General features: G+C 36.7%; 1 protein-coding gene across 1 annotated transcript; it reads right to left on the bottom strand.

The window, feature by feature from the left end:
- Nucleotides 1–7,298: 7,298 nt before the first annotated feature.
- On the bottom strand, nt 7,299–16,163 carry DEFB112 (defensin beta 112). Its single transcript, XM_057698180.1, has 2 exons — nt 16,103–16,163; nt 7,299–7,459 (listed from the first exon to the last, which is right to left on the bottom strand). Exons 1-2 carry the CDS (start codon nt 16,161–16,163, stop codon nt 7,299–7,301), a joined length of 222 nt encoding a protein of 73 aa, XP_057554163.1.
- Nucleotides 16,164–16,930: the final 767 nt, after the last annotated feature.

Genomic DNA, 16,930 nt, shown 5'->3' with positions numbered 1-16,930 from the left:
ACTATTTGATACTTTTGTCCCAGAAGTCCTCCTGGGAATGATCTTATCCTTTGTATGAATCCATGTCTGTCCCTGCTTTACTACTCTGAAAATTCCTTACCTTGTACCTTTCTCTTTTCCTTCTCCATAAATTGGGAATTCCTAAATATTTAGTTTTGATCTTTTCTTCTAGCCATCTATCCATCTAGTCATTCAGTCTCTGCTGGCCTCTAGAGAGACCAGGGAACAAAACAGATGCTTTCTGCCTTCATGGAACTTGTTCAGTACCAAATCTCATCTATCCTATGTAACACCTTCCTTGAATCCTTTTTTAAAAAGTGATTACCTCCTACTTTGACAGCCATAGTATTTTTTTAAGTTAATTTTTGATGCAGTATAGTTGCTTTACAATGTTGTGTTAGTTTCTACTGTACAGCAAAATGAATCAGCTATACATATACACAGATCCCCTCTTTTTTGGAATTCCTTCCCAGTTAGGTCACCACAGTGCATTAAGTAGAGTTCCCTGCACTATACTGTATGTTCTCATTAGTTGTCTATCTTATACATAATATCAATAGTGTATATATGTCAATTCCAATCTCCCAATTCCTCCCCTCACCTTCTCTCTTTGGTATCCATACATTTGTTCTCTAGGTCTGTGTCTCTACTTCTGCTTTGCAAATAAGATCATCTATACCATTTTTCTAGATTCCACATATATGCATTAATATACAATGTTTGTTTTTCTCTTTCTAACTTACTTCACTCTATATGACACTCTCTAGGTCCATTCACATCTCCACACGTGACCGAATTTCATTCCTTTTTATGGCTGAGTAATATTCCATTGTATGTATGTACCACAACTTCTTTATCCATTACTCTGTTGATGGACATTTAGGTTGCTTCCATGTCCTGGCTATTGTAAACAGTGCTGCAATGAACACTGGGGTGCAAGTGTCTTTTTTTAAAATTAATTAATTAATTAATTTATTGGCTGCATTGGGTCTTTGCAGCTGTGCACAGGCTTTCTCTGGTTGCAGTGAGCAAGGGCTACTCTTTGTTGTGGTGCACAGGCTTCTCATTGCAGTGGCTTCTCTTGTTGCAGAGGACAGGCTCTAGGCACTCAGGCTTCAGTAACTGTGGCACACAGGCTCAATAGTTGTGGCTTGCAGGCTCCAGAGTGCAGGCTCAGTAGTTGTGGTGCACAGGTTTAGCTGCTCTGTGGCATGTGGGATCTTCCTGGCCCAAGGATCCAACCCATGTCCCCTGCATTGGCAGGCAGATTCTTAACCACAGTGCCACCAGGGAAGCCCACATGTGTCTTTTTTAATTATGGTTTTCTCTGTGTATATGCCCAGTAGTGGGATTGCTGGATCATATGGTAATTCTATTTTTAGTTTTTTAAGGAACCTCCATGCTGTTTTCCATAGTATCAATTTACATTCCCACCAACAGTGCATGAGGGTTCCCTTTTCTCAATACCCTCTCCAGCATATATTGTTTGTAGATTTTTTGATGATGGTCGTTCTGACCAGTATGAGGTGATACCTCATAGTTTTGATCTGTGTGTCTCTAATAATTAGTGATGTTGAGCCTCTTTCCATGTCTTTTTGGACATCTGTATGTCTTCTTTGGAGAAATGTCTATTTAGGTCTCCTGCCCATTTTTTGATTGGGCTATTTTCTCAAAATTGAGCTGCATGAGCTGCTTGTATACTTTGGAGATTAAGCCTTTATCAGTGCTTTGTTGGCAAATATTTTCTCCCATTCAGAGGGTTGTCTTTTTGTCTTGTTTGTGGTTTCCTTTGCTATGTAAAAGCTTTTAGTTAGGTCCCATTTGCTTATTTTTGTTATTATTTTCATTACTTTAGGAGGTGGGTCAAAAAAGATCTTGATGCGATTTATGTCAAAGAGTGTTGTGCCGATGTTTTCCTCTAAGAGTTTTATCGAGTCTGGCCTTACATTTAGGTCTGTAATCCATTTTGAGTTTATTTTTGTGTATGGTGTTAGGGAGTGTTCTAATTTCATTTTTTTATATGCAGCTGTCCAGTTTTCCCAGCACTTATTGAAGAAGCTGTATTTTCTCCATTGACAGCCATATTATTTTAATTAATATTAATTAATTAATAATTTTTGGGTCGTAAACAACAGAAATTTATTTCTCACAGTTCTGGAGTCTGAGAAGTCCAAGATCAAGATGCTCTCAGATTTGATGTACTGATGGGAGCCTGCTTCCTGGTTCATAGAAAGCTATTTTCTCCCTCTGTGTTCACATAGCAGAAGGTGAGAGAGCACTCTGGGGCCTCTTTTTTTTTTTTTTTTTTAATTTTTTTGGGGGTACACCAGGTTCAATCAACTGTTTTTATACACATATCCCCATATTCCCTCCCTTCCTTGACGCTCCCCCCTCGAGTCCCCCCCACCCTCCCTGCCCCAGTCCTCTAAGGCATCTTCCATCCTTGAGTTGGACTCCCTTTGTTATACAACAACTTCCCACTGACTATTTTACAGTTGGTAGTATATATATGTCTGTGCTACTCTCTCGCTTCTTCTCAGTTTCCCCTTCACCCCCCGCCCCCTCCCATACCTCGAGTTCTCCAGTCCATTCTCTGTATCTGCATCCTTGTTCTTGTCACTGAGATCATCAGTACCATTTTTAGATTCCGTATATGTGAGTTAGCATACAATATTTGTCCTTCTCTTTCTGACTTACTTCACTATGTATGACAGATTGTAGTTCTATCCACCTCATGACATATAGCTCCATCTCATCCCTTTTTATAGCTGAATAATATTCCATTGTATATATATGCCACATCTTCTGTATCCATTCATTTGTTGATGGGCATTTCGGTTGCTTCCATGTCCTGGCTATTGTAAAGAGTGCTGCAATAAACATGATGGTACAAGTTTCTTTTGGGATTATGGTTTTCTTTGGGTATATGCCCAGTAGTGGGATTACTGGATCATATGGTAGTTCTATTTGTAGTTTTTTAAGGAACCTCCAAATTGTTTTCCATAGTGGCTGTACCAACTTACATTCCCACCAACAGTGCAGGAGAGTTCCCTTTTCTCCACACCCTCTCCAACATTTGTTGTTTCCAGACTTTGTGATGATGGCCATTCTGATTGGTGTGAGGTGATACCTCATTGTGGCTTTGACTTGCATTTCTCTGATGATGAGTGATGTGGAGCATCTTTTCATGTGTTTGTTGGCCATCTGTATGTCTTCTTTGGAGAAATGTCTATTTAGGTCTTCTGCCCATTTGTGGATTGGATTATTTGCTTTTTTGGTATGAAGCTTCATGAGCTGCTTGTATATTTTGGAGGTTAATCCTTTGTCCGTTGTTTCATAGGCAATTATTTTTTCCCATTCTGAGGGTTGCCTTTTAGTCTTGTTTATGGTTTCTTTTGCTGTGCAAAAGCTTTTAAGTTTCATGAGGTCCCATTCGTTTATTCTTGATTTTATTTCCCTGATTCTAGGAGGTGGGTCAAAAAGGATCTTGCTTTGATGTATGTCATAGAGTGTTCTGCCTATGTTTTCCTCTAGGAGTTTTATAGTGTCTGGCCTTCCATGTAGGTCTTTAATCCATTTGGAGTTTATTTTTGTGTATGGTGTTAGGAAGTGTTCTAATTTCATTCTTTGACATGTTGCTGTCCAATTTTCCCAGCACCACTTATTGAAGAGGCTGTCTTTTTTCCATTGTATACTCGTGCCTCCTTTGTCAAAGATAAGGTGCTGGGGCCTCTTTTATAAGGGCTCTTTTCCCATTCGTGAAGGCTTTATCCTCTTGACCTAATCGCCTCCTCTTGATCTGTTTATCTCCCAAAGGCCCCACCTCCAAATGTCATCACATTGTGGGATTAGATTTCATATATGAGTTGGAGGATGGGTCACAAACATTGTCTACAGCAGACACCAGTGAAGCAGAAGGGATGAGTGTTCAGAAGGACTATACCCTCACCCACTCATTTTTAATTTGTATGCAGAGTCACTACATTAGCCCTAGATTGTCATGTCAGATTTGGTTCGGATACTCTTCCTGGCTGACATAAAATGACCATCCTCTTTCCTATTTCCCTCAGAATACTTTAAGGATTTGAAATCATTTCCAATACGTTCTCAGAAAACAGACCACCCTAATATGTATTTTCCCCTTTTCCTAGGATGCTGCTCACCCTATACTTCTCAGTATAGCTACAGTAGATCCAGATGTCCCGCCTCTCTCACTCCATTTTTTTGATTGAAGTATAACTCACGTATAACATTATATTAGTTTCAGGTGTACAACAGAATGATTTGATATTTGTACACATTACAAAATGATCACCACAATAAGTCTAGTTAACACCTATCACCTTCAGCTGCTGGATTATCCTGTAGTTTTATGCCTCCCCACGCTTACCTGTCCACGTCTTACTACCACATAAATATAGTCAACTTACTTTTGACAAAGGAGCAAAGACAATATAATGGAGAAAGGATAATCTTTTCAACAAATGGTGCTGAAACAATAGGACATCCACATCGCAAAAAAATGAATCTGGACACAGACCTTACACTTGCCACTAAAATGAACTCAAAGTGGATTACAGACTTAAACATAAAATGCAAAACTATAAAACTTCTAGAAAGTAACATAAGAGAAAACCTAGATGACCTTGGGTATGGTGATAACTATTACATATAATACAAAAGGCATGGTCCATGAAAGAAATAATTAATAAACTGGCCTTCATTAAACTAGGAAAAAAAAAAAAACTACTCTGTGAAAGACAATGTTAAGAGGATGAGAAGACAAGCCAGAGACCAGGAGAAACTATCTACAAAAGACACATTTATCCAAAATATACAAAGAACTCTCAAAACTCAACAATAAGCAAACAAACAACCTAAATAAATAATGGGCCAAACACCTTAACAAACACCTCACCAAAGGTATACAGATGGGAAATGAGCACATAAAAGATGTTCTACATTATGTGTCATTAGGGAAATGCAAATTAAAATATCAGTGAGCTACCATGTCACACTTATTAAGATGGCCAAAATCTGAACACAGACAATCTCAAATGCTAGGTAGAACTCTCATTCATTGCTGGTGGGAATGCAAGATGGTGCAGCCACTTTTAAGACAGTTTGGCAATTTTTTACAAAACTAAACATACCCTTATCATACAACCCGGAAATTGTTCTCCTTGGTATTTACCCAAAAGAGTTGAAAACTTATGTCCATACCAAAAAGCTGCACATGGATCTTTATAGCACCTTTATTTATGATTGGAAGCAACCAAGATATTAAGAGGTGAATGGATAAATAAACTGTGGTACATTCAGACAATGAAATATTCAGAGCTAAAAAGATATGAGTTGTCAAGCCACGAAAAAGCATGAAGGAATTTTACTCGTAAGTGCATATTACTTAATGAAAGAAGCCAATCTGAGAAGACTACATACTGTATGATTCCAACTATATTGAATATTTTTTATTGTGAACTAATATTGAATAACTCCTACCAATCAGTAAGAAAAGGGATGCAATCAGTAAAAAATGGGTCCAAAACGTGACTAGAAATTCTCAATAAAGTATATCTAATGGCTAATAAGTATGGGGGAAAGTTTATCAATATAATTATTTGAAAGAAACAAGAAACAAGTAAATGAAAACCAATGTGATATGCATTTACAAACACAGAAGAATGGCTAACATTGGAAAAATGTGGACCAACAAGAACACTCATGCACTGCTTTTGGGAATATAATTTAGTATAATTACTTTGGAAAACTGTCAATATCAATAAAAGATAAATATAAATAACATGTTAAAACAATTCTATCCTACCACTTAGGTAGGTATATGCCCCTTAATGTGTATGTAAATCGAATTTTAGCAGCTTTACTCATGACTTCCATCTGTGTTAGAATGGATACATAAATTGTATTTCAGTATTCTGTGGGACCACTGAAGTGTGGTTCAGGATTTGAATCATACATCAAACTCACAAGACCCAATAAGGCACTATATACACCAGCAACATCATATGTATCCGAGGAATATCTAGATTGATCATTGTCCCTAGGAACTGTACGCAGGATACATTTTTTTACATAAGCTTAACCCAAAGCTGATACATGCGCATATCACAGCAGCATAAAAGAGCCACCAGGTATATGGTGCCCCAGCTTAAATACTTGCTAACCTCTGTAAGGTTACGTGACTAGCTCCCTTTCCTTAACGTGGCCTTAGTCCATACATTACAAGTTGCATCGTAAATAAGACTGCCAGCCCAAGAACACAGCCTAAATAATATTCTTAGATATTACAAGATGTTTGAACAAGGGCACACCTTTAGGCTAGATTATACAGTAAGACCATTGCTGATCCTTTCCCTTCAAGGCTATCCTTTAGCCCTCAACACATCCTTGCCACATACCCTTGCCTTATAATTATTATAAATAATTATTATTTATATAATTTATTATATTTATATATAATATGTAATTTCTATAAATAGAATATAGATATGCATATAAACATGTTCTATTATTTCTTCCCAAAATTAAGTACGTACAAGCAAACATACTAAGACGTTGAGAACCAGCAGGATATAATTATCTAAGGATATGAGGGAATATCTTAAAAACACAAAAGATGTAATCATAACACTTCCAAATCATTATTATTACTACTATTATTACCACAAGCTTCAGAGATTTATCTTACTTCTCTTTCTTTCTTAAAGTATTTTCCCTCTATACTACAGTTTGGAATTATTTTTCTCAAAAAACTGGCTATGCACTTGAATTATTTTTATTTTTAGAATTCTATCAATAAACAGAAGAAAAGTATAACTAATATGAGGAAGTTACAAGGACTCCAAAATACTTCCAAGCCTTTGCAAACATTTTCACTAGTTCAGGAATAGTACATACCTTCCATCTCTCGTAAACGCTGTCTCCTCTCTTGACCCTTCTCAAAGAATGCTTAATATACATCACCAGTCATTGACAACACGCTTCTCACATTAAACATAGAATTGTCCCCAAAATCTCATTTAACACAGTAGTCCCATCGTGGACTTTTCTCCAGTCTGCTGCTATTCCCAAGTTCAAAGCTCTACTCTGTATTCCGACTCTCTCTTCCAAGCAGGCACAATGTTCATGAATGGTTCAGGTTGAAATATATTTTATTTAATTCTTTATTTGAGACATTTATGAAAAGAAATTCTAGGCTGTGAATGAAGAAATAGAAATAATGAAGTAGTGATAAGACAGTTCATGTTGGTCCTCCTTCTGTAAGTGGGTCTTTTTGATTATTTCTTAGGGTCACATTCTCTCATGCAGCAAAGAGCTGCAGGTCTTTCACAGTATATCATCCTAAATTCTTTTTCACCGCATTTATTTTTACATTGACCACCAAGCATCGTACATGCGAGCCTCCCATTAAGGGCAACATAGTGCTTTTTGCTTCCAGCTGAAAGAAAGCAAAGATGGATGGAATTAATAATCCAGGTAAGGAATGTGTAAATTTAAAAGACAAAGAAGCACAGACCACAGAGGGGAGAAAAAGGAAAGGAATTCTCTCATTTTTCCTTTGGAATCTTTTTTCTCTATATCAGAGAAAGTCAAAAAAATCAGCAAGCATCTGATTCCTAAGGTAGATGTCCCTCCTCAACACATTTTGATTGATTAGGTATTGACTCAATAAGGGATACCTGGAGAGCTTGCAATTTATTAATAGCTTCTTCTGTCTGTCTTGCTCACCCTCTAGAGCCATTTAATAGGAGTGGTCCAGTCTCTACCTTCTCCTTTATTTGTTATTCATGCTTATTTCTGTTCTATGGTGAATACTTTCTTCCTCCATAAGATTTTATTGTTCTGCAGTTCTAAAATTTTGAAAAATAGTTTTATTTTATTGTATATCCCAATGCCTCTTCGATCTGCACTCAACCCTCAACCCCAAGAGAAGTTCTGGTTAAAAACAGACACTTTGAGAGTTTAGTATGATGAATAGGAAATGATCAGAAGGGATGAGCACAGCAAAGCTCTTAGTTTTTCAGTGCTACTTTCCCTTCTTTCTTGTTCACACTAAGGTTTCTGAAGCTATAGAAACTTAAAAAAAATTTCCCAGTCTCACTCTGCACTGTAATTTTATTTGATTTTGTAACTTCAAAAATCATGAGGCGTGAGGTAAGGATCTGGATATTGGGTGTCTCTGTTACTAACAGAAGATTTTCTTTTATTTCCTGTATACCCACAGAACAAAGCGATACATAAGTGATGCAGATCAATGGAAAGCCAGGTTCAGGCTCAATATAATAAATGACCTAACATTTAAAGCTTTTATAAAGATTGTGAAAGACAAGAAAGATAGTGTCGTAGGAACTACATATCTACCAATCTGGGCAAATAATCAGGCCCTGTTGAGCATATTTTAGAAGGTGGGTAAGAATGGGGTAAGCCTTTGTCACAGATGTCTATAAATATGCTTTCTTTCCCAAAGACCTTTTGCTTCTGTAATTAATCAAACCCTTGTCCATATTTTTTTGGCACTTTATAGAGATTTAAATAGACATATTTTAAATAAAGTAGAAATATTATTAATACATTTTGCAGGAAGTATTTTAAGTAAGGAAGATTTTGAGGCTACACTACACTGAGTATCCTTTTATCATACTCTGGATTTGCAGAGTGACAGGAGCTTAGGCCCCTAGGAGCCAGTACTCAGTGCAACCCTGTTAGCTAATAATTGGACATTATGTATAAATAATAATAGGGTGACAAATTACAAGAGTGAGTATTCCTAGAGAAGAACAATTTTGCCCAAACTCTTGCATTCTTTTATTTTTAAGAATTTTTTATTGTATTGTTAAAAAAAGCACAAAATATAAATACAAAGCTTAAGGCGTTATTATAAATCAAATATCTATGTAATTACTACCTACATCAAGAAATAAAACATTGCCAGAAGCTCTACACACAACCCCCATGGAATCACAACGCCCTCTCTTTTAAAAGTCACCACTATCCTGAATTAAGTGCTAGCTTCGTACTTTTCCTTTTATTTTTATGACTTATGTATGTATTCTATACTCTTGCTTTTGAACATATATAGTCAAAATATGTAGATTATATAGATATAGATATGTAAATATAATTGTAGTATATCCCCAAGGAATAGAGAATCATATGGTATTTTTCTTTGGTTTCATTTTTTTTCTTGATTAACATTATAGTCTATGATTCAACTATGTGTTGGATTTTAGTCTATAATCCAACTATGATATGGATTATTGATTTTCATTAAGACATGGTATTCACTTTATTCATCTATTGTGCTTCTAATGACCATATAGGTTACTTGCTATATGGCAAATAATGCTGCTGTTAACATTCCTGTACCATTTCCTAGAGCATATACATCAGTCTTCAGCTGGGTAGATATGTTCACAGTGGAAATCCTAGGTCATAGCCTATAAATGTCTTCAGCTATAACAGATTATGACAAATTGTTTTCCAAATTGGTGCTACCAGTTTAACTCTCTTCAGACATGTTTGAAAATTCTTACCTTTCCATTTGTTTTACAGAAGTTTGCACTAACTTTTAAAATTGCATATAGGCTGTTGAATGTGTGATGGTATCTTATCATGACTTATATCTGCCTTTTCCTGATCGCTAATGAGGATGAACACTTTAAATACATTTGTATATCTACTTTTTCAAGTTACATATTTAAATCTTTTCCCCATATTTCCACTGAATTGTCTGTTTTTCTTCTTTTTAAAAAAAATTTTATTTTTATATATTTTATTTATTGGCTGCATTGGGTTTTCGTTGCTGCATGTGGGCTTTCTCTAGTTGAGGCAAGTGGGGGTTACTCTCCGTTGCGGTGCAACGGCTTCTCATTGCTGTGGCTTCTCTTGTTGCGGAGCACGGGCTTTAGGTGCGTAAGCTTCAGTAGTTGTGGCTTGTGGGCTCAATAGTTGTGGCTCATGGGCTCCAGAGTGCTGGCTCAGTAGTTGTGGCGCAGGGGCTTAGTTCCTCCGAGGCATGTGGGATCCTCCCAGGCCAGGGATCGAACCGTGTCCCCTGCATTGGCAGGCGGACTCTTAACCACTGCACCACCAGGGAAGTACCTGTGTTTTTCTTCTGATTCTAGAATTGTTTATGTATTCTAGCATCAAGCACTATGCCAGTTATATATGTTGCAATTTTAAAATTCCATTCTATGGCTTAACCAAGCAAATATATGAAAATAGATAGAATTTTTTATGCTGAGATAATTGATCAAATAGTATTATAATCAAAGGGGGAGGACCTTACGAGCCTTTGAGTTCTGAAGCCTAAGTTTGAGATAAAGGTTACTGAGATAATATAAATTATCTCTGTATATTACTGTAACTCTGTAATTAATATAAATTAAGTGATTTTTAAATTAAAAGATAGGCTAATTTTAATTATGTAAGTTAACAACAATAGGTATAGAGAAATATTGATATATACAGAAATAAAATTAGACATTTAGAGATACAGATAAACAGATACATTTATATAAATCATAACCAAGGTAATTCTGACTTTGAGGAGGAAGAACTCCCAAACTGCCAACTACAGACCAAGGGAAGATTTAAAGTTACGCGTATCAGTCATAGTGAGTAAATGTGACTTTTTAACTATTTTATATGGTAACTGCAGGCCTTACCACTTATACATATTGCCAATAATATCTAGTACCCAAAAAATGGTGACTTTGGTGTTTATTTTTAAAAAAATCTCAAAACAACATCTGTTACTGGATAAAGATAACTGTGATAAAGGATACATTTTATTTTATTTTACTTGTTATTATATATTTGTTTCTTATTGTAGTATAGTTGATGTATAATATATGTTACAGGTGTGAAATATAGTGATTTTAAAGGTTGTACTCCATTTATAATTATTATAAGATATTGGCTATATTTCCTGTGTTGTACAATATATCCTTGTAGCTTATTTTATGTGTAACAGCTTGTATCTCTAACTTCCCCTCTCCCTGCTTCCCTCTCCCCACTGGTGACCACTAGTTTGTTCTTTATATTGGTGAGTCCACTTCTTTTCTGCTCTGGTCACCAGTTTGTTGTATTTTTTAGATTCCACACATAAGTGATATTGTATAGTATTTGTCTTTCTCTGTCTGACTTATTTCACTTAGCATAGTACCCTCCAAGTCCATCTGTGTTGCTGCAAATGGCAAACTTTCATTCTTTTTATGGTTGAATATTATTCCATTGTATATTTACCCCACCTTCTTTATCCATTCATCTGTTGATGGACATTTAGGTTGCTTCTGTGTTTTGGCAATTGTAAATAATGAGGCTATGAACATTGTGGTGCATGTATCTTTTCAAATTAATGTTTTGTTGTTTTCAGATATGAACCCAGGAGTGAAATTGCTGGGTCACATGGTAGTTATATTTTCACTTTTTTTGAGAAACCTTCATACTATTTTCCACAGTGTCTGCAACAACTTACATTCCCACCAACAGTGTACAAGGGTTCCTTTTTCTCCACATCCTTGGCAATATTTGTTTTTTAGGTTCTTTTTGATGATAGCCATTCTGACAGGTGTGAGGTGATATTTCCCCCCATGATTAGCTATGTTGAGCATCTTTTCATGTACCTGTTGGCCATCTGAATGTCTTCTTTGGAAAAATGTCTATTCAGTTCTTCTACTCATTTTTTAATCTGGTTGTTTGTTTTTTAAATGCTGAGTCATATAAGCTGCTTAGAATTTTTTTTTTTTTAATAAAAAACAGACATTTATATCTCACTGTTCCGGAGGCTGGAAGTTTAAGGTGAAGGCACCAGCAGATTTGGTGTCTGATGAGGAATTCACTTCCTAGTTCATAAATGGCCATCTTCTTGTTGTGTCCTCACAAGGAGGAAGGGCTAGATTTCTCACTTTAACTTTTGTCATTTTAATTATGATACGTCTTAGAGTGGATCTGTTTGGGGTCATTTTGTTTGGGACTTCCTGTACTTCTTATATCTGGTTATCTGTTTCCTTCTTCACTTTTGGGAAGATTTTAACCATAATTTCATCAGATACATTTTCAATCCCCTTTCTCTTTCTTCCCCTTCCTTATAATGTGAATGTCAGTATGCTTGATGTTATTCCAAAGATATCTTAAACTGTTTTTATTTTAAAAAAATTGGCTTTTCTTTTTGCTACTCTGATTGGGTGGTTTCCATTATTCTTTCTTCCAGATCACTTATGTGTTCTTCTGTATCACTTAGTCTGCTGTTTATTCCTTCTAGTGTGTTTTTTTCAGTTCTTAAATTCCTCATTTATAATTGGGTCTTTTTTTGTATTTTCCAGTTCCTTGTTAAAATTCTCACTGTGTTCTGCTATTCTTTTTCCTAATTCAGTTAGCATTCTTACTACTAATGTTTTGAATTCTTTATCTGGTAAATTGCTTATTTCTGCTTCATGATTTATTTTTTCACACATTTTCTCTTGCTCTTTTGATTGAGGTCAGTCCCTCTGCCTTCTCATTTTGCTTAACTTTCTCTATCTCTATGAATTTAGGTGAAACAGTTACATACTGTGGTCTTGAAGGGGTGTCCTTATATGGGAGTATCCCTATGCAGTTTACTTGTGCCTAGTGCCTTTGCTTGAAGAGCTAGATTTGATGTACGTGCAAATCACATGTTTCCTCAGTGTGTGATGTCAGCTATCACCTTAGTAGGTGGTGGGGCTGGAGATGGAAGGGCCAGAGCCGGAGCCAGGTGTGAGACAGGGTTTCCCCTCTACTCAGTGGCAGTTCTCCTGTCAGGGGCAGGGTCAGATCCCAAGTTGCTGAGAGTTGAGTCTGAGCTAACTCCATTCCCTTTAATATGTGCTTTCCCCTCTCAGGCACTGGGGCTCTTGCCTAGAGGAGGGAGTGCTGAAGCCAGAGGGGCTCATGCTTGCTCACTGGCTGCAGACAGAGATCCAAGCTGCCTCTAAGGCCCCGCCAGCGCATGGGCCAGAAATTATTGCCCTTGCCCTGCTCAGATGCAGTATCGGGTCCGAGTCCTCTTTGTCCCTCACAGCCAGTCACTCCACCCAGCCTCCGCCACCCTCACCCTGTTGTGAACCCACACCACAGGGCAGGTGGGGCTCGTGTTGGATCTCAGTATGTATCAGGGCACAAGCTGTGATGGACTGGCTGCCGTCAAAGTTCCAAGTTGCTTCTGATGCACTGCCAGTACTCACCAAGAATGGCTCCCCACCCCGCCCCGGCTGCTGCCCTGGGTCCAAGTCACCTCTTACCCCGTGGCCCAGCTCTCTTCTCAGTCATGGCAGCCCTAGGTCCAGTGTGGTGCTGTGATGGGGGATAAGTGGTGCTGGAGTGTTCACTCAGCGGAGGCTGGGATGCGCACTGGAGTGGTCATGGGAAACCAGGCAGCTGCTGGATCAGTCTTCAATCCACCCTCTCCACTCTGGCTCAAGGGCAAGCCAGCATGTGCATGCACTCCTCACGAGTGAAGTCCAGGCTTCCCATAGTCTTTCCGTTAGTCCCAGCAACCCTCCAAATAGCCAAGGGGGCTTGTCTTCTTTGTGTAGAACCCAGGGCTGGGGCACCCAATAAGTGGCTCTATATGCTTAGTCCCCAAGGTGAATCTCCACCTGGGTAATCTCCCTTTCCCTTTGAGCCCCCTCCCAGGGGCACTCATCACTTCTCTTCCTTTCCCACCCGATTCCATGTATATCTTTCTTACAGCCTTGGTTATACAAGAGTCCTTCTGCCAGTTTCCAGTTATTTTCCAGTGAGGCTTTTTTCACATGTAAATATATCCTTGTTGAGTTCATGGAGGGAGGTATGTCCCCCATTCCTCCCAAAGTAAATCTGACCAAAGACATCATCACTAAGTCTTTTTCTGAATAATGTCACAAAGTAACTCTCTTTCCTTACCCTCCCATAGAAATTTATTTGTATCACTCACATGGCATTTATGATGTTCTAGCTTGAGAAGATATTTTGCTAAATAATGGCCTAAATCATGATTGAGATAAAGACTAAAACAGAAAAAAAAATCTTTCTTAAGTCCCCAGCACCCAATCTGGACTTTTGTTGCTTATCTGCCTCTTCAAGTTATCTTAATTACACCATCCTTGGAATGCATAAGAACACCATAATTACTCTCTCTATATAACTATCTTTTATGTATGATATCCAAAGTTATCAGGGTTACGAACAATGGACAGTGGTAATTAACAAAAATAAAATCTGCCAGTTGTCAAGTAAGAGAAAAACTGAGACAACAGTCTCACTCTTAAGCATAATGGCACTAACAGCACTCAAAAAATAATAAGAAATTTGGAAGCAATGTTTGGAGAATTTTCCCTCCTGGAAATATTGAGGACGTTTGTTTAGACACAGTTTCATCAAAAATAAGACCCTATGACTTTAAAATAAGACTTCTTTCCTGGTCCCGGAAGATCCTACATGCCCTGGAGGAACTAAGCCCATTTGCCACAACTACTGAGCCTGTGCTCTAGAGCCCGTGAGCCACAACTACTGAAACCCATGCACCTAGAGCCCGTGCTCCACTCACTGTAACTAGAGAAAGCCCTCGTGCAGCAACAAAGACCCAATGCAGCCCAAGTAAATAAAATAAAATAAAATAAAATAAAATAAAATAAAATAAAATAAAATAAAATAAAAATAAGACTTCTTTTCCACTTTAAACATGAAATTCAGCCTTCATAAGTCTAGAAAGTAAAAGACAAGAAGAGCTAAGTAAATGGGACTGGGACAGAGAACATCCTTGAAATATTTCCTTCATTTGATTTAACAGAGAGTAATTAAAACATGCAAGATATAATTCTATTCTTTTATTTTACCTCTATAGTTTTCCTCTGTACCATACTGTGTGTTTTTGAATATTGTGGAGGAATTACGTGTGTCTGAGTATAGTTTCTCAAGCTTCCGTCTGCATTGGATTTTTGATGACACAGAATTTCCAACAGGTTGGTCAGAGCCCACTGTTAAAGAAAAAAATTACTTCAGAAGTTTAAAAAATATTTCCTAAAGTGAAGACATTAATGTACTTATCTTTATTTCATGGTCCTATATACTATAAGAGGTTTTAGAAAATGATAAACCAGTAGTACACATTTCTTTAAAATTGGGTTAAGTAAATGGATGATTTAGTTACCCCTAAGATCACCTCACATGGCTATTGTAAGGAGTAATAAATCGATGTGGGCAAAAAAGCAGAACAGATAGTAGCTATCACAATCATTATTATTAAGAAGAAAAAGCACAGTGCATATTAAAATATATGTAATACACATGATCTCATAGAAAATGTCTAGAAATTGATGGTATTTTAGCGAGCATATTCTCATAAATTTTTATGAAGATGATAATTAAGGAAAAAATTAGTCTTATTTAAATTACCCGCAATCCTTGAGTTACACGTGTTATATTTTCAAGTAAAGTTTATTTACTTTTCCACTTTTGGTAAGAAATTGTAAGCTAAAAGTTATTTATGTTCTGGCATTAGAATAGAGTAGCAGCGAGAGAATAGGATGCTACAGGTTTATTTTTTGGTGATCTTCTCTGATCTCGATAACGACAGACGTCTTGTTTCAGGGAAAGAAGCAAGATAAGGAAGAATTCAACTGGAAGTGAGTAGATGTGCAGCTAGCCTCATTTACGGATATAATAAAACTCAGACTTTAACGTGCCATTAAACTTCACTTAACCTCTGCTATCAATACTATAAATGTGGGATGAATAATTTCCAAACCTAAATTCACTGCACTTATGTTTTTAAAAGTATATTAGTATCTTAAATTTAGTAGAATTTGAATATTGAATAAACACACTTTTCAGGATTGATGAAATCACAGTAACACTATTTTCTTTCAACAATTTACAAACTTAGCGAATTACAGTCTTTATTAGTGCATGTCCTTAAAACATTATTCAAATATTTCCTCATCTAAGGACTGTAAATAAATATAATGTGGTCCTGCTATGGTATTAATATGATTCTATAACATTAATGATATTCACTTAAAAAATTCCTGACACCTTCCTTATTTAGAGTTGACCCCCCTGGCAATAATATTCATTTTACCTGGTGGAATGAAGACATTCTCAAAGACAAATGAAATGGAGAAAAAGAGAAGGATCTTCATTGTAAATGATTTCTTAGGAGAAAACAGTCCACAGATCTTCTGTCTTAACTCAGGTGTTGTTGAAATAAGAAAGAAAAGAATCCTTGATTACTGAGGCTTATTAAGAGTTAGAACATTTCCATGCTTGGTTGAATAGTACTATGTTAAAAGATACTGTCGCTAGGAAAAGCTGATGCCTTGTCACACAAAAATGCAATCTACTGATTCCTTTTGAGGTCACTTTCTTTAAGAAACTTTAACAGGTACAAGATTACGGGTGTAAATTGCTAAGTGACCAAGGGTGGAAATAATACTGCAGTAATCACATGATATTCCAGAAGTATGTGTTTTATATAATCACATATACTATTTTAATGTCTGCAATATAAAAAAGTGAATTTCAACGTAATGAGAATTTCAAAACAGAATTTTAGACTGAAGTTACCATCGAGAATATTTACTTTTTACACATAAACATATTGAATTCCAGAGTGGTCAAGTGACTTCATGATTCATGTATTTTATTTAAAATATATATGAACATAAATCATGACTGTATAATAATGTGTTTGCAAATTATTTGTACCTTGAAGAAAAACCAATCTTGTCAAGTAGGATTTATGCATTGAGCATAAACATCCTTGGTTAAAAAGTCAGATTGCATTTCTCTCTCTCTCTCTCTCTCTCTCGTCTGCGCAGCTTGGAGTTATTCCTGAACTCATCCACAAGTTTTCCATGGTCTATTATAGCAGATATTGGAGAAGAGCGGCTGAAATTGTTCCCTAGAT

Source organism: Hippopotamus amphibius, chromosome 11, assembly GCF_030028045.1.
Source record: "Hippopotamus amphibius kiboko isolate mHipAmp2 chromosome 11, mHipAmp2.hap2, whole genome shotgun sequence".
NCBI lineage: Eukaryota > Metazoa > Chordata > Mammalia > Artiodactyla > Hippopotamidae > Hippopotamus > Hippopotamus amphibius.
The sequence above is the reverse complement of the archived record's forward strand: the minus strand, read 5'-3'. Positions and strand labels throughout refer to the sequence as shown.

What these genes read in the sequence shown, in the direction of transcription:
- DEFB112 (XM_057698180.1), bottom strand. Translation starts at nt 16,163, where the DNA reads ATGAAGATCCTTCTCTTTTTCTCCATTTCATTTGTCTTTGAGAATGTC. An exon ending in GAATGTCTTCATTCCACCAG is followed by an intron (nt 7,460 to 16,102) that starts GTAAAATGAATA and finishes GCTTTCTTTCAG; the next exon opens with CTGGAAGCAAAAAGCACTAT.